Below are 17,936 nucleotides of genomic sequence, written 5' to 3'. Positions count from 1 at the left end.
GCCAGCCAGTGGGACTGAGGCCTGCAGGGCACGGGCAGCATCGAGAAATGAGGGGCACTCACCGCTGAGCCCACGAGAGTGACAGAGACTGCCACTTTGCCATGATAATATTTTTAAAGGGAAATAAAATCGCTTGGCCTGCCTCTGATTGTTAGGGTGGCAGCTGCTATGGAAACAGCACCAGCGGTCGGTACCTGGGCTCCGGCGGCTTCTCCCAGCCTCCGCTGCCCTCAAGGCAGAACTCCCTCCCTCAGACTCCAGCCCCTTCAGCCCGGGAATGAAAGCTCCCAGGAGGGACATTCTGATCCCTTTAAAAATCTTAACCATGATCTGGAGAATACTATAATTTCACCAAGTCAATATTCTTTAGCCAAATAAACCCACTTACATATACAGCTGACCCTTGAACAACATGGGCGAATTGTGTGGGCCCATTATATGTGGATTTTTTTAACCGACAGTGTGAAAAAACTCAGATAAAGCCTTGTAGCCTGAACCAGATGATGTGAACTCACAGTACTGATAAAAACCCACAATGCTGTTAATGTACTTCTGTTCCTTTGGGTTTTCTTAACATCGTTTTCTTTTCTCTAGCTTACTCTAGTGTAAGAATGCAGTATTTAATCCATATAACATACAAGATTAGTGTTCATTGGTTGTTTATGTTATCGGTAAGGCCCCCAGCTAACAGCAGGAAGTCAAAGTTACACGTGGGTTTTTGACTGCATGGGGGTCGGCACCGCTGACCCCCACGTTGTTCACGAGTCAACTGCCTGCCATTTGTCCACTCTCTGGCCGAGGGGAGGAGGTCAGGGCAGAGGGACAGGCGTGGGATGGGAAGGACAGGTCTCACCTTCCGGGTCATCTCGGATCACCAGCAGCCCATTCCTGCACACGACCTTCCCGGTGGTGGCGTCTAGGAATATTAGCGATGGAATGTTGGAAATTCGATATTTGTTCCAAAGTTTTAGCTGGAAGAAGAAAAGTTAAAGGTGGTTAAGTTCAAAGTAGATTAATTAACTGCAGAGTCCTTTTGAACCCCTTGGCCCTGTGGGGTCGATGGACTGGAAAACACGAAAGCACAGAGAAACGAGTCACTGATGGGAAGCCGGGCTGGCTGGGCAAAGTGGACAGGCGAGGCTGCAGCCCCCTGGCCCTACAGCCTGGGGCAGGGCAGGCACCCGAGTCAGAGCTGGAGCCGTGGCAGACAGAGGCCAACGAGGGGTGGATGGCACTTACTATAGGAGACCTCTCTCTCCTACCTCTCCCCTGGCACTTTCTCTAATAGCATAAACATGCACATGGAGCCTTGACCAGTGTGGCTTGGTGGACAGGGCATCATCCCACAAAGCAAAAGGTCTCAGGTTCGATTCCCGGTCAGGGCACATGCCTGGGTTGCAGGTTTGGTGCCCAGTCAGGGCGCATACGAGAAGGCAACCAATCAATGTTTCTCTTGTACATCGATGCTTCTCTCTGTTTCTCCCTCCCTTCCCTTCCCTCCAAAAATAAATAAAGCCTCTTATAAAATGAAGTTGGATCATGAATTTTTTTTAACACAATCAGACCAGGTGGTTAAGGAAAAAGGGAGGCTTTTTATTGGTGCCTCTCCACACTGTCAGCAGGCAGATGCTCCCCTGCTGTGCTGTGTCCCCTTTGAGCCCCAGGGGGAAAGGGACGGGGCATCCAACAGAAGACCAGAAATCCGGTCTGCTCACTGCTTCACTGGCAGATTAAAATCTGCCCCACTTACCGCTTCACCAGGCCCTGGGACACTGGCAGTCACTACACATGTGCCCTCCGGCCAGCAGATACTAGGGAGCAATATCCTGAGCCAGCCCCAGCCCTTGGTGCCACTCAGAACAACCCACAATCTGCTGGCAGGTTCTTGAGGCTGACTATGCACCCTGTCAGGGCACCAGGGTCCCAGTGGGACGTGGCTGAGCAAACAGCGCAACAGCCCACAGACAGGAGCCCGGTATGTGCAAGCTCACTCTGCTCCCGCTCACTCTGCTCCCAGCCGTGGGGGTGAGCACTGCTCAGGTGAGCCACTGGGTGCTCAGGAACGTCACCGCTAAGCCCAGAAAGTGACATAATTAAAGGAAATGCAGAGTTATCAGTGCACCTCCAAAGAAGAGAGACACAAGGGGAAACTGAAGACTGGCCCATTGGTGATTTCGCTATGAGCCTCCCTTCCGGGGGCTGGGCCCAGACGGGAGAGCTGGCTGCCAGGCACGGGCAGAGCAGGGCACGGATCTGTCTAAGGAAACAGGCACCAGAAGTCCAACTGCGTCCAGCAGAGGGAAAGCCGTGTGTGGCTGTGATTATTGTTTTTAATTCAACCCCAGGCAGTGAGGGAATTGGCAGCATATCTGCCAAGAAATGTTAGGCTTCCCCCGCCTGTGGAGACCTGGCTCTTGACAGGAAGGGTGTGGGACCCCACCTCGCACGGGATGGGCCCCGCCTTTGAGCTGTGTGTTTTTCCCAGGCCCACGTTTCCGATGGGCTCCCCAAGCCAGCCCAGGACTCAGAGCAAGAGCGATCTGCACAGCCAGTTTTCAAGGACCAGCGCTGGCGGCATCGTCCCAGGGGAGCCCGGTACAGGGTTCAGATTAAACGTTCTTCAGAGAAGAGGTTCAGCAACTAAACGAGACAGTCTGCTGCCGGGGTTAGCTTCGCAAATTGGCTGGTGCAAGGGTCCAGCCAGGTTATTCTTTTTATTTTAAAGGGGGGAAAAGGAAGATTAAGATTATTGGATTTCTCTGTCTTAAAAAGTAATTAGTAGAAGACAAAAGGTAATTATTGGAAAAAATGGAAAACGCAGGACATCACAGAAATTGAGAAAGGAATCACCCATGACTCACGACCTGCGAAAACTCAGACAGCTTTATGCTGGATTGCCGCTGGTGGTGATAGAGATGCCTGCTTCCAGCAGCCTCACCAACGTCATCGCCAACGTCAGCTTTCCAATTTAGTAGGAAAAAGATACCCCATTTTTTAAAAGATTTTATTTACTTATCTTTAGAGGGGAAGGGAAGGAGAGAGGGAGAGAAACATCAATGTATGGTTGCCTCCTGTGCATTCCCTGCTGGGAACTGGCCTGCAACCCAGGCATGTGCCCTGACTGGGAACCGAATCACGATCCTTTGGTTCGAAGGCCCGTGCTCAATCTACTGAGCTATGCCAGCCAGGGCAGATACCCCATTTTTGCTGCCTAATTATTACCTATTGATAATTAGGCATATGTGTATATATAAAGATAATTAGGCATTTATGTTTTTTTACCTATTGATAATTAGGTATATATATATATATGTAATTGGGTGTGTGTGTGTGTGTGTGTGTCTATGTGTATGCCTCATTATTTTTTTTACGAATATAATGGCTTTCTCTTCAGACTAAAAACCTACTTTGAGGAGTCTACATTTTAAAATAAGCTGTTTTTACAACTCCATCTTTTCATTTGGGACCTAGATTCCATTCTTTTATGCATACACACACACAACTGTTGTATGAACAGACTGTTTTCCCCAGTATGTTTCATAACTGGTTAAGTGCCGAAACTCATTCAACAGATACTAACTGAGCACCTTCAATGTGCCAGTCCTGTTCGAAGCACAAGGGATATGAGAAGGAACGAGGCGGGCGAAGCCAGTGCCTTTGCAGAGCTTCCCTTCTAGTGGGGGAGACAAGAGCAGGAACAGAAAAAATAATCACAGACACTCGTGATCGTTAGAAGCTAAACAGAGCAAGGTAAGAACAAAGCAAGCTGAAGGGAGTGGTATATATTTTACAGAGTAATCAGGGAAGGCTTCTTGGAAGAAATGGCATTTGAGCAGAAGACCCTAACAATGAGCAAGCCATAAGTGCATCGAGGAAAGCCACCTGAGGCCTAGTGAAGGTGTGTAGAGGCCAGCAGGGACCAGGGAAGGCTGGAGTGGACAGAGCCAGACAGCGCCGGGGAGGGGAAGTCAGAAGGGCAATCAGGGACCAGATCTTGAAGGCCCTGCAGACTGGTAAAAATAATGGAATTTTATTCTAAGTATAATACGGTGAGGCTAGCAGGGGAGAGGTATGACCTGATTTACGTTATAAAAGGTCAGTGTGGCTCCTGTGAAAGCACGTGCCACAGGGGAGGACAAGCGGAAGGCAAGAAACCAGTGGGAAGGCTACTGACAACAGGTCAAGCAGGAGCCAGAGGTGGCCGGGACTTGGGTGATAGCAGCAGAGAGTGAGGATGTGATCGATTTTGAAGACAGCTGATAGAGTAGGTTGACAAATTTAATGTCATGGGGTGATGGAAAGAAAAACATCAAGGATGGCCCTGGCCAGGTAGCTCAGTTGGTTAGAGCATTATCCCAATATGTCAAAGTTGTGGGTTCGATCCCTGGTCAGGGCACATACAAGAATCAACAAATGAATACACAACTAAGGGAAACAATAAATCGATGTTTCTCTCTCCCCGACTCCTTCCCCTCTCTCTTTAAATTCAATAAAATTTAAAAAGAAATTTTAAAGAGAAAGATCAAGGATGTGCTGTGGACTGGGGGATTGAGCAAACATGTATAAAGGGTGTGATGAGCCTGGATGAGGAAAGATGGAGGAGGGTAAAGTCCGAGAGGGAAAAATCAAGTGTGCACAGGTCAGGCTGAGTTGGCTGTTACACGTGCAAGTGGAGGTGTCAAGCAGGCACCTGGACTTACAAATCCAGACTTGCATGGGGGGTGGGGCACGAGACACCAATCAGGGGCAACCAGTGCCTGGATGAGGTCATCAAGAGAGGACAGGGTTGCAGAAGAAAAGAGATTCCAGGGCACAGCCAGGGACCACCAGCACGGGACACTGAGAAGCAGCGATGGGTGACGTCGGATGGAAACGAGGAGACTCTGGGGCCCCAAAAGGCAGGTGAAGAAAGTGTTCTGAAGTAGGCAACTGTGTCAAATCCTGCTGAGATGTGTAGCAAACTGAGAACTGACCAGGGGATGCACCACTAAGGTCACCTATGACTTTAACGGGCAGGGAGCAGTTGTGGCCCCGTTAGCAGCGGTGAAGCCCCACGGCAGACCGGACTGGAAAAGGTGGGGATGGGCTGCCCGAAGCAGGTCAGGGGCCCAGACAAATTCGAGTCCTCTGGCCGACGTGGGAAGCATTGTGAGGAGCAAATTAAAAAGAAGAAAGGTTATAAAGAGAGAAAGAGAAAATGGCAGATGAAGGGCCAAGTGGGACTACAGACAATTTTCCTTAAGAGTTTAGCCATAAAGGGAGCAGAGAAGTGAGAATATAGCTGGAAAAACGCATGATGAGGTCAGAGAGAGAGTATTTTAAAGATGGAGTTAGAGGGAGAATATTTTAAAGATGAGGTCAGAGGGAGAATATATTAAAGATGGGAGACACTATAACATATGCCATTAGGGAGAATCCATAATAGAGTTAAAAACTGATGAAAAGGAATAATACAAGAACCAAGTCCTTGAACAGGCAAAAGAATAGGATCTAGGTCACAAATGAAAAGATGGAGTTGGAAAAACAGCTGCTTTAAAAATATATAGTCTTGCCCTGGCTGGGGTGGCTCAGAAGATTGAGTGCCAGCCTGCAAACTGAAAGGCCACTGGTTCGATTCTCAGTCAGGGCACATGCCTGGGTTGTGGGCCAGGTCCCCACTTGGGGGCGTATGAGAGACAACCTTTCTCTCCCTTGTTCTCCCTTTCCCTCTCTCTAAAAATAAGTAAATGAAATATTAAAAATATATATACACAATATTTTACTGTATGCAGTATGAGCCACTGGTTTCAGACAGGTAATCTTTAATATGGTAAACGAAATAGTCTAGAATACTACTCAGCCTTAAAAAGGAAGGAAATTCTGCAATATGTTACAACATGGGTGACCCCTGAGGACATCATGCTGAGTGAAAGAAACCGGTCACAAAAAGACGGACACTGTGTGACCCTACTTGCAGGAGGTGCGCAGGGTGGTCCGAAGACAGAAACTGTCATGGCGGCTGCCAGGGGCTGGGGGGTGGGGAGTGAGAACTCACTGGTCAATAGGTGTAGAGTTTTGGTTTTGCAAGACGAAAAGAATTACGGGGATGGATGGCTGCACAGCAATGTGACAGTATTTAGTGGCATTGAACTGTGTATACTCAGAAATGGTTAAGATGGCAAATTTTATCACAATAAAAAAAATTGCCTTCCATAACTTTTTAGTGAAAAGTTTCACTAGGAATGGACAGTTTCTTTTACGGTTATTCCGAGCAGTTGCTCCGAGGTTACCCACCCTTCCTTCACAAAGAGTTCTTCCCTGATCACATGTGGTGAGGGAATCACTCCACTCACATCTTCCCTGGCACCTGGGGCTCCTACAACCTTGTAACAAGACTCTCTGTGGGTAGCTAGACTGTTCCCCAAAGTCAGTGGCAGCCTGTGAGCCTTAAATATGAGGATGGCAGATGAAACATGATTACATAGAGCAGTCTGAATGTACACACCCACACTATACTTGAAATGTGAGCATGGGATTGGCTCTTAGCTAGATTTTTTTCTAGATGGTGGGTTTCAGAATCTGGACAACCTGGTCCAGAGATGCCTGGCCCCTCAGCAGGAGTCAGGACCCTTCCCCTGGCAAACCGCACAACAGAGGCCCTTAAGGGGGGCCCACTTGGGAGCCTGAGAGCACTAGTCTAGTTCCCTAAGCCTCCCCCACTGATAGACAAGGAAGACTATTTTTTTCTGGGTCCCTTGTGTAGGCAGAAGGCCCAGAACACGTGCCCCTGCTCCACCCCGAGTCACCACAGATACTTCCTCTCTCTCAGTATCCTGCTGGGAGAGCAAAGGAGCTGTAGCACCTCCCACCCTCATCTTCCCTCCCTTCCCAGCGGTCCTCTCCTTTTTTTCCCCACTGGAAGGACAGAGTGTTGTGATAATGTCTCATCAATGGTTGGTGAATGTTGTGTTTCCAAGTAAAGGTGCCCTGGTTTAGTGAAGAAAAAAAAATTAGGCTTCTAGACTTACACCTGACACTGAAAAGTTGACCCTCTTGTAGACTAACACAAGGCAGTCTAATTCTGTACGCACAGCAGCGATTTGTTTAGGAATGACGGGGGGCCATTCATTCACCAGTGACGTGTAGCTTTGCAGGTTACTCTCTTTCTCAGGCTGCTGCATCACAGTCACTCTGCTCTGGAACAGCACAAGGCACAGGGATGACCGTTCAGATCAGGTCAGTTTCGATATGCAAATTGGAAAGTGAGCTTTAGGTCAGAGAAGTCACACAGGCTGGCTCTGATAGTTTTCGTATACTGACTGGAAATAAAGACACGCTGGGGCTTAAAGCAACAATCTCCAACGTTCACCGCTGTGTGTGAGGCATCTGAAGTCCACTAAAGGTTTTCAAAAAGACCTCTTGGGGGGAAGAAAAGGGCCTCTTGAAAAAAGACTGGTTTCATAACCAATTTGGAGTCACAGGCATTTCTGAGGATAAAAGATACAGACCCTTTCCCCAGAGAAAAATGCGCACGCACAAAGAAGTTCCGGTGCAATTCTGCGGAGTTCACCATTTCCCTGAAGCCTGGTAGTGAGCCTGTCAGATCTCATCCCTGTGCGGACCCCAGATAAAGACCCCGTTGTCTCAAAGAGCTCATTTTAGTGCATAGCTTGACCTTGGTTCAACTGGGAGAGCTATGCTATTGCCCCATCTTTATTCCTGTTGTGAAAATTCCTCTAGTAAAAATCAGCGTATGCCTACACTCTAAGATGATGCCATAGCGCAGGGTGGGAAATTAAAATCTCACTGTGCTGTTCTAAACTCACTCAGAGCTGAGCGCCCCCTGCTGTCTCTACCTGCATCTGCCATTAGCACGGGCAAGATCAGAACCACCCAGGCCTGGGCACTCAACGTACTTACTTTTAAGGGCCCCAAGAGTTATTTTCCCTTCATGCAATAGCAGAGCACTTCATCAGTCAAGAGCATAAATGCCTTCCTGATTATCTTAAAGTTCCCCCTGGGACGGAAGCTCCGCGGTATAGAAAGGAAACAGAATTCAGTGGCTTATCAGATGTCAGAGGGTGACGAGGAGCCAGGCCTCGGGCAGGTCTCGCCGTCCCACAGAGCACAGTGACACCTGCATCACAGGGGCCTGTGTGACGTAGCGAGGTGCTGTGTGCGGAGACGCTCTGCAAAGGAAAGCACTGTACATGTGGGGCACATTATTAATATTTGAGTCAAATTTATGCTTATTTTCCTCTTTTCTTGTCAGCATCCTCTTCAAAAAAACATTTTCCTGTCAACTCTATTTTAAAGTTAATCCATCAACTGTATAGAGTTAGTAGGCTGTACATAAAACTCCAAAAACGGGGATTTCCTTCTATAAAAAGTGGTATTTTAGCCATAAGCACCCTCTGCAAAACACTTACGTTTTTTGGCCAGTTTTTATGTGGTCTGTTTGCCTTTTTCTTCTTTCTTTCCTTCTTCCTCCCACCTCCCATTTTGGAGTTCCAGATTTTAAAGTGGCAACTGACTCTTTGGGTTTTACTCTTCTCAGGGTTTTAGCCTTCTTACTCTCCCACTTAGGAGAGCTCTGACACCACGTGTGGTTTTGGCAAGGTCCCTGCTTATTTCTTCACCTTCTGGCTCGGACGGACGACTGCAGTGTGAAACGCAGTCCAGTCCGTTAGGAAAGAGCCCAGGAGGCGGAAGCGCTGTGTGGGGCAGTCCCCATCCCCGCAGCCTTTGAGCCAGGAGACTGGAGGGGGAGCAAGAGCTCACGTCCACGGGACCTTGGGAGATGATGAACAGGCCCGCTGAGGGGCAACCCCACCAGGCGCTGCCTGGGTGGGAGAGACCGAATGACTTCCTACCCAAGCCCTGCTCCTCCTCCAGCAGCTGTCCTGGCAGATGAGGCCACCCGAAGTTCATTTTGATGACCCGCTGGACATGCTGAACCACCTTCTTGCACAGCTGCCCAGAGCCCAGGTGACTGTACTAGAATAGGTCACAGCAAGACCCCAAAGCCTAGGAATCTAAGTGTTCATAATTAGTTTGCCAAATCAAGAAGCAAGGCAACGAAGATGAAATGGAAAAAAAGAAAGAGACAATATTAGCTTGGCAAAAATCAAAAAGGATAACAAAATGGGCTCTCCAGTTCCGTAAAAGGGCCCACGCCTTGGCCTGGCAGCTGGTTCTGGTTAATGATTCCTAGGCTGCGGTGGAAGCTTCTATTGTCCTAGGAACGCTGGTCAGAAATGCTTTCACAGTGACCACAAAACAATGAGGCGAAGGTCAAAAAGGGACGGGACAGGGAACTGATGGACTGTAAAAAACACAAACTCTCCAGCTGAGCTGGTCTGAAACACTCAGGGGTTACTCAGCACCCACAGATGCTGCAGGGAAATGCAACCTGGCCATTTCTGAGAAGCCCCAGCCCCTGAGTGGGACGTGGAACCTGCCTCTCAGTTCTGAGGACTGGGCCCTGCACTTGACTGGGGGTCTAAGTCTTTATTTCTCAACAGCTGCTTGCAAATCCGTGGGATCAGGCCAAAGCTAACACAGATGCAGGATTAATCTACCTTGGCGAGAGCTGCCGGAGCCTTCGCAGGCAAACCTCACTCCTGCCCTGCCACAAACGCGGACCACAGTCAACACCACCCTTTCTGGGAGCATGAGCGGCTTTTGGAAACATATCCTTAAAAGTGTCCCCACCCTTCCTAACCAAACACGACCAAAGCCCATTATATACACAGTGTGAAAGGAGAAACTCCCCTGGTCCCACACTCCAATGTCAAGGCCGTACATACACTCGAGGTGAGTTGGCACAGGCTGCCTGGGTGTAACTCTGGCCACTTGCTGGCTGGTGACCACGGTTGGAAAAGCTACCCAATTTCTCTCTAGGTTTTCTCATCTGTAAAATGGAGTAACAGTGCCCACACGTCACTGGACTATTGTGAAGGTTAGATGTGTGACGTAAGTGCTCAGAACAGGGCCTGGCACAGATCGGGTACGAAATGATCATAGTCAGCTGCTATTATGGATGTCAGCTACTGCGGCTACCCCAGAACCATTCTAAATGCTCAGCAGGACCCAGCCCCAGACCCTCAGAGTTAAGACCGAATCTTGCTTCTGAGGTGTGATTCCCATTGTGCGATCTGACCTGTGACTGAAAGTTTTCCCAGCCTGGCACAGCTGTTGGCCAAGAATAGTTGTCACATGTTCTGTGTTCAATAAATGATGGGTGAACGAAAGGAGGAAGGAAGGAATGGAATACATGGAGGAAGGGAGAGAGAAAACTCTGTATGGATCAGCCAGACTGGATGCCTGGCTAGCAGTCAAGTTCAGCAATTTAAAGGGCTTCCTCCTGAACAAGCCTCTTCCTAGTTCCTTGGGATACATGGGTGCCCAGAAGGCTCTTTCAATTGCAGAATAAATTATCCATGATGAGCACTAGTGGAGTTAGAGCTCTCCTCCCTGTGTCTAACAGCGCCTTTGATCTCTGCACCCTCCTTACCTTCCCGTTCTCCTTTGCCTGAAGCCACCACAGCGGCCCCACCCTCCTGAGAGACCAAAGAAACGGAGCAGTAGGCCGGGCCGGGATGGTCTGAGCCGTCCCCAGCTGACGAGAAATCAAAGCCCGGTGCGTGGATTTGCAGTCATGAAGCTAGTTTAACAATCAATTTCCCCTTATATGGCTGGCTCAGAAAGAAGACCTCTGCCCCAGGGGTCACAAGAGCGTGAGGTTTAGAAAATAACATATTCACTCTGCTTCCTGCAGACAGAAGCACCAAACATTAAACACCACTCCCTCCTTCTGGGTCTAACTCTGCTTCAGGCTATAGTAAAAGAAAAAGACTAGGGAGAAGAGGCACTAAAAATTTATTCTTCATTTCTCTAAATCTCAGAAAAGTAAGTTTTCTAACCACTTTATACCTGACCTCACTGGGCCATGCAATCCTAGAGAGCCCTGTCAGGGGTGAGTTACTTAAACATTAGTCAGGGTGCTGCCGGGGAAATGAACGGGGAGAGACACCGTGCCTGCCTTCAGGAGCCTTCCAATTTAAAAGTGGAAAATGCTTAAGACAGTAAATTTGACGTTACGTATGTTTTACCACAGTAAATACAGCGTGGAGCTACAAGTACATACGTACAGGCTTCAGGTGAGGCAGATTATGACAACTGCCAGGAGAGATGAGCAAACGAGGGCGACGAGGAAGGCTGGCTCCATTCTAGTTTAGTGACTGCGTCGGGAATGTTTAGTCGAACACACAGCGCTTCAGACACCCTCCATTAACCACCTCCCTTCCAGATGGGGCGGCTGCAGGAACCCCCAGCTCACAGCTGAGTTCTGTTAGTCAAGTCTTTGGTCAATACTTCTGTTCATCAGACAGCAGTACGGTATGGGGAAATGGTGAAGAACGTGGTTCTGGAGCCAGACTGCCGGGGTTCAAATCCCAGCTCTACTACATACCTGCTGGGTGACCTTGGCCTAGTTACTTCACCTCTCAGAGCCTCAGTTTCCTCATGAATAAAACTAGGATAATGAGAATACCTGCTTCTGCCCTGGCTGGTGTGGCTCAGGGGACGGAGTTCTGGCCTGCCAACCAGAGGGTCACCAGTGCAATTCCCAGTCAGGGCACATGCCTGGGCTGCGGGCCAGGTCCCCACTGGGGGCCATGTGAGAGGCAACCATGTGTTGATGTTTCTCTCCCTTTCTCCCTCCCTTCCCCCCTCTCTCTAAAAATAAATAAATAAAATGAAAAAAAGAATACATTTCATATTGTCGCTGTTAGAATTAATTAGATAAATATGTGTATAACACTTGGAACACTGCCCAGTATATAGTAAGTTTTTAATACATGTTACAAATGATGGTGATGATGTTTAAAAAGAATCTTGTCGTTTCTCCTTGACCATAAATGGGAAAATACAGTGAATTCTCTAAATCCACTTAGAGCCATGTCAGCTGCAGGTTCCCATCCTGATGGGAGGGGCGGGGGGAGGGCAGGCCCTGTGTCAGTTTGGGAACCTGCAGATAGAGGACCGAGGCCAGGAGACACCCTCACACAGTAAATGCCGGTTACTCCCAGCCTGGTGGTGTGGGGACTACCCGTCTTCTTAAGAGAAGTATCTTAAGTATCTTGCTTCATTTTGCAAGATACTCTTTGACAACAGAAATCTATTTGCTGCTAGTACGAGAGGTGGAGGATCTGATTGGCTACCTCCTCCTCCTCTCTGTTTACTGAGAGACGCCTCTCCTCAGCAGCAGCCAGCCTTCCGCCGCACCTCGGCAGTTCACGGCAAGCCAGGCTTCCCCTCAACTCTTCACTCCTGCGTGCCGTCAAATCCACCACCGATGGCCGGGATAAAGGCCTGCACACCAGACGCTCCTGTTAGTTTCCGAACACAAAGCAATCACTGCCCATGAGTCCTTTCTCGAAGGGGACCGCTGTGCTCTGAGCCTCAAATCCTCACTGCATCAAGACGGGGAGCAGAGTGTAGCAGGTAGGACCACAGGCTCTCGGGGCAGATGGCCTGGCTTTGAATCCTGGCCCTGCCGTCTTGGGCAAATGACTGGGCCTTCCCAAGCTTTGCTCTCCTCAGTTGCGAAACGGTCCGTGTTCCCTACCCCTTAGTGTTACCATGAAGACAGATCCCACACAGGAAGTGCTCAGAGCCACTCCCGGCAGACAGCAAGCTCGCCTGAGAACACTTCCCCTGGGTCTTCCCAGACCTTGTATGAAAGCCCATTCTGGGCAACGGGTCCCGCACGTGGCCCCAGGCTGCGAGAGCACTTCCTGAGCAGCTTCTGACTGACGATCAGGGCACTGCAGCGCCACCAGTGCCGGCCAGGGCTGGGACCCAGACCGATCCACACAAACAACAGAGTATTTTACAAGGGGCCTTCTGCCAGGAGGTGAGCCGATCGACCCTGACCAAGGGAGGGGAGAGCCCAGGAGTCTCTGCTGCCCCAGCAGGGGCTCTGGGTGCGGCAGCATCTCCACTACGTGATGGAAACGGAGATACTTCCCAGATTATCATCCGATCAGTGCCTGCTTTTTTCTCAACACGGGGGAGGGGCAGAACTCCAAGTAAGAAATGGCCACTAATTCTGACCACAAGCATCAGAGACACAAGGAGCTGAGACGACCACGCAGACGGACACGAGCAGTTAGGAAATAAAAGGTGGTGTTCCACACAGCTCAGAGGCCTGGCTGCTGGCACCGGCAGTGGGCTGCAGTCTTGATGTTCCGGCGACGAAGGCCACAGTGGGTTACCTGTGAGAATGAAGGGTGCGTTTGGGAAAGAGTTTGCAACCCATGTGCGACCCGTAGTCGAGGAAGCCGACAGGGAACTGAGCACATTCTGGGCTCCCCTTCCTCCACACGGCTGCCTTCTCAGCACCTTCAGACCGGCCTTTAATCAACAGCAAATGAACGAAATAACAATGATGGCCACAGATATAAAGACAAAAATGTAAATGTTTTCTTCTCACCCTTTCAAAAGTGCTGAAATGCAAAAACAGTTCTTCACGGCTGTAGCTCACTGTGGGCTGGGAGAATCTGCTTCCCAAACACTCGGGACCTGGTATCATCCGTAACACCCGGGGAAGAGCTTCGTGGGCTACGCCATACAACTTCCTGCCCGGCGACTCAACAAGCCAGGAGATGAGCAGTTTGCAGGGAGTACAAAGCCACATATGGCCGCCAAGTTCTTTCTGGCTGACACTGCAGATGGAGTAGAAGGCTGCCCCGCTTCCCAGGGCTAACACTCGCACAAGCTGACAGAGGGATTTCCGAAAGCCCCATCTGGTGTAAAAACCTCTACTGGGCAGAGTGGTTTGGAACAGCAAGGGGGCGGCTGGTAATAACAGACTAGGGCTAAATGCTACAACGAAAAAAGTGGAGAAGTGGCTGGAGTTTCTGTACAGAGAGGAGAAGAAGCCAGAATTGGTCTGGAATCTGATAGACCACGTCCCAGCTCCAGAGGCAATCGCGTCTGGCGGGGGATAGGGTTTCCGAGGCTGTTGTCGCTGAGCACCCCTCTGCCGCCACTGTCGGGGACCCCCGCTGGCCCACACTTGCTCCGAGCGGGTGCGTCTTCCCTGCAGCACCGGGACCCTTGATCTGCCACTTCCTGCGAGTGGCCTGTCACCGTACCAGTTCTACCCAGAGTGTTACGTCCATACCGCAGAGAAATAAATTCTGAGCATCTGCACACCATATTTTTTTAGGGCCCACGAGGTTGAAACAAAACAATAAAAAAAGAAACCCTGGGAACAAGGGCCCTGTGGAAGGAAAGCAGCACCCCACACAGACCTGGGGCTGCTGCTGGAGGGAGCTGCTTCTCGAGGCAGCGCTGTCTCCCCCACCGCCCCCTCCCTCAGTGGGAAGGTGGTGGGTGCCGTCCATTCACCCCAACTGATGCATTCCACGAGGCTCAACACAAAATATAAGTCGGTCAAATTTGGGAACTGGCTGTAGCTGATGAAGGAAATTCGAAAAACAATGTGCCAGCAGGGTTTGGTTTGTTCTTTCTTTTTTTTTAATATATTTTATTTATTTATCTTTAGAGGGGAAGGGAAGGAGAGAGGAAGGAAACATCAATGTATGGTTGCTTCTGGTGCATCCCCTGCAGGGAACTGGCCCCTGCAGGGAACTGGCCTGCAACCCAAGCATGTGCCCTGACTGGGAATCGAACCGCAGTCGTCTGGTTTGCAGGCCCGCACTCAATCCACTGAGCTACACCAGCCAGGGCCTGTTCTTTCAAATTAAAAAAAAATCCATACTAAGATGCCTTCCGCACCTGAAAACAGACATGCCCCCCTCCCAGGAGCCCGTGTTCTGAGGAAGGACAACAGGGCTCCTCCCCCCTCCCTCAGTTCTGGGTGGGCTGACAAGCCATGACCTTGGAGCCCCAGGCTTGGCTTTCTGCTAACTCAGACTCAGCACTTGGGCAACACCTGTCCAGCCAGGATTTACTGTGCAGGATAGAACCCCTAGGACCCGGTACCAGAGTAAAAAGTGCCAATGACAGAAAGAGGTAGATTTCATAAGCTATGGAGACAAGAAAGTTTTAAGATGTCAAGTGACCCACCAGGTCCATAGCAAGAGCCAGCCCCACCCTACGGAACCTACTGTCATCCTCACAGGGCTCAGAACCAAAGGCCGTCTGGCAGCTCCTTCATCCCGTGAGTTGCCACCACTCCCCACCTCCCCACCGCCGGGGACTAAATCTTGTGCTGCTTTTGCATCTTCAGTGCCTTACGTACAGCAGGAACTTGGTAAGTGAAGGCGATGAGGTTTAGGCTGAGAAAGAATCACTTGCTAGCCCCTCACAATGGACACCACAGATGCAGCCTGAAAAGCAAGCAAGCGGTAGTTCGTTTTCACACATCCGTCATCGCTCCGAAACAGCTACCAAATACGTCGCTATCCAAAAAGGAAATCAGGCAAATAGGCTCCACACTCTGCAGCTTCCAGTAGATCAGGAATGCGATTGCATAACACCTACTAACCCAAATGCTACAAATTACGAGTCGGCAGGGTGAGCCTTTCCATGTCCCCTCTCCAAAGGAAAATAGGAGCAGGAAGTGTGGTTTGCGAGAATTACAGAGAAGTTTATCATTTCAGCGCCATCCCTACCTGTTCCACTGTGGAGCCATTAGCACTCAGCAGAGCTCTCCTTTCAATTTCCTACTTGATTGTTATTTCATCAGGGTGGTTTTTAATTTTTTCCTTGCCCTGGCGGCACAGAAAACAGTTTCTTGGCAGAGCTTTCCGAGCGCCCAGTTAGACCCCTTGTTACGGCTTTCCTGCCTCAGGAAGTCCCACTGAGCCCCAGCCAAATGACCAGGGGAGGAAAGGAAACATTTACAATGATGTGAAAAATTCCCAGTCTGGAAAAAAGACCAAAGGGGATGGGCACAAGGCACCATCCTGCAGGGAGCCTGGCACACGAAGGTCCTCTGAAAACTGGGCTGGACTGGCCCATGCCGGGAGTGGCGCCTCACGGAAAACCCAGCAAGCCAGGCTCCTCCACAGCCCTGAAACGGCACCAGCCGCTCTGCTGTGGGCCAGCTGTGCCCCTTTGTACCCTGCACTAGGACGTGGCAATTGCCATGCCCCAAGACACCTCTGAATAGAAATGGGTCGTGGCTGGCATTGTTCCCCTCCACCAGATCTTGAAATGAAACCACGGCACAGGGAGAGGGGGGGAGGTCAATTGTTTGGAAAGCAGAAGACAGGGTGGAAAAGATCAAATTCAAGACAGATGTGTGAGAGCCGCAAACATATGTCCTTGAATTTATGCATCCAAGTGATTCATGTAGAGTAAGTAACAAAGAGCTACATACCCAATATAGAACTAAATATGGGAATAAACACAAAACAAAGTCCTCGGTGCCCCTGCCTGACAAAGAAACACCAATTCACATCTCTCCTTCTGCCAAACGAAGCTGTTGTAGAACAGGCTGAGCGAAGGACCCAGGATGAAACTGTTAATTAAGCAGAGGTTCTCACTGGTCTCTTATCCCTCCCAATGGGACATCAGCCACCAACAATTTATTTCCCATTTTTGCATGCTGATTTCTTTTTTCCAAAAGGTACTAGTGCTGCTTGCTTAACATCATCAGAATTTTAAAAAACACTGTAGTATTTCCCAGGTTAATGCCCAGCCATTAAAAAAAAAAATCCGGCAGGAAATTTAGATGGGCGTTTCCACAGAAACACAAAAGTTCAAGACACTGGCCGGAAAGCCGTTTCTACAATGCGGTACCAGTGTGCGCTGTTGCACTTCTAAACAGCTGACTTGAAGGGGCCACCACACAGCGGGTTCCAAATGCTTCCTCCAGAGAAAAACACAGGGGACCCGCCTCGCTGCTGAACTGCTCTCAGGGTGAGACTTCAGGCGGGGACGAGGAAGGGGAGTCAGCGTGACGCTCCCAGTTCTAGATGTACTAGAGAAGTGGGGTGGAGTGGGGTGAAGCGGCGCCCAAGGACATGATGCAGGGGCTGGGGGTTCTCCAGGCAGGTCAAGTGTCACATTTAAAGATGCAGCGTAGAGCGCCAGCTGTACCCCATGCACACGCCGAGCTGTTTGTTCATCAATAGACAATTAGTGTCTACCTAAGACCTACCAATTTGTCCTGAAATTAAGGACAAAGGTTATTTGCCTCTGAGGGAGGAAAGGAGGCTGATCAGTCCCGGAACCTGCTTGCTAGCTGGACACTCTATCTGGGGTGCCATTCCTCGTCCCACTCACCCCCACACCCACAGTGGAGAGCCTGAACGTATGTCTGTTCCATTGGTGCCAGCCTCGGACCACAGGGGACCATCCTAGGGATGGACACTTGATCTGACACCAATCAGACGCTCTCCTGGGAATTTGGAAATTGGATACAAAGATAGATTCAGTAAAGTCACAGCTTCCCCACCAGTATGCTCCAGACAGGTGAGAGTAGGTGCCATGCCAACCTCCTGACCCTTGGGCAGCTGGAGTCCCCTCCCCTAGTCCTTGGCCTCCGGTCGAGAGCAGCCTTGTCTCTTTGTCCCGTCAGACAGACACTGATCATTGTCTGCACAGGACGGGACTGTGAAAAGGTGGAGAATCTGCTCGGGCCCTGGTGCAGGTGGAGACAGCAGCTCATTCAGGGGGAGGCAGGAGCAGCCTTGTGGGACCAAGGACAAGCAGAGAAGAACAGAGCTGACACAGAAGGGACAGTGAGGAAGACAGACACCACAGAGCCAGAGAACTGAGAACAAATCAGAGAAACTGCGCAGTCCTTGAGGAGGGCTAAGAGGGACCTGTTTCTGAAATCCCATTCTGGCTCTGCTGCATCCCCGCTGAACCTGACTTCCAGATCTGGATGCTCGTGAGGTTAACAACTGTGTTCTGAGAGCTGGACCCAATCTGCTTACGCCAGCTTGAGTGAATCTCTGCTCCTCATGAGCAAT

General features: G+C 50.0%; 1 protein-coding gene across 2 annotated transcripts in view; it reads right to left on the bottom strand.

The window, feature by feature from the left end:
• NXN (nucleoredoxin) overlaps positions 1 to 17,936 on the bottom strand; it is a 142,319-nt gene that overhangs the window by 24,137 nt on the left and 100,246 nt on the right. For both annotated transcript variants that reach the window (XM_037070364.1, XM_037070363.1), the window contains exon 2: positions 854 to 971. In XM_037070364.1, coding sequence (XP_036926259.1) covers positions 854 to 971 — 118 coding nt within the window. The remainder of the gene's footprint in view (positions 1 to 853; positions 972 to 17,936) is intronic.

The sequence above is a fragment of the Sturnira hondurensis genome, unplaced genomic scaffold (assembly GCF_014824575.4).
Source record: "Sturnira hondurensis isolate 20B ecotype Veracruz unplaced genomic scaffold, ASM1482457v3 Scaffold0018728, whole genome shotgun sequence".
Lineage (NCBI taxonomy): Eukaryota > Metazoa > Chordata > Mammalia > Chiroptera > Phyllostomidae > Sturnira > Sturnira hondurensis.
The sequence above is the reverse complement of the archived record's forward strand: the minus strand, read 5'-3'. Positions and strand labels throughout refer to the sequence as shown.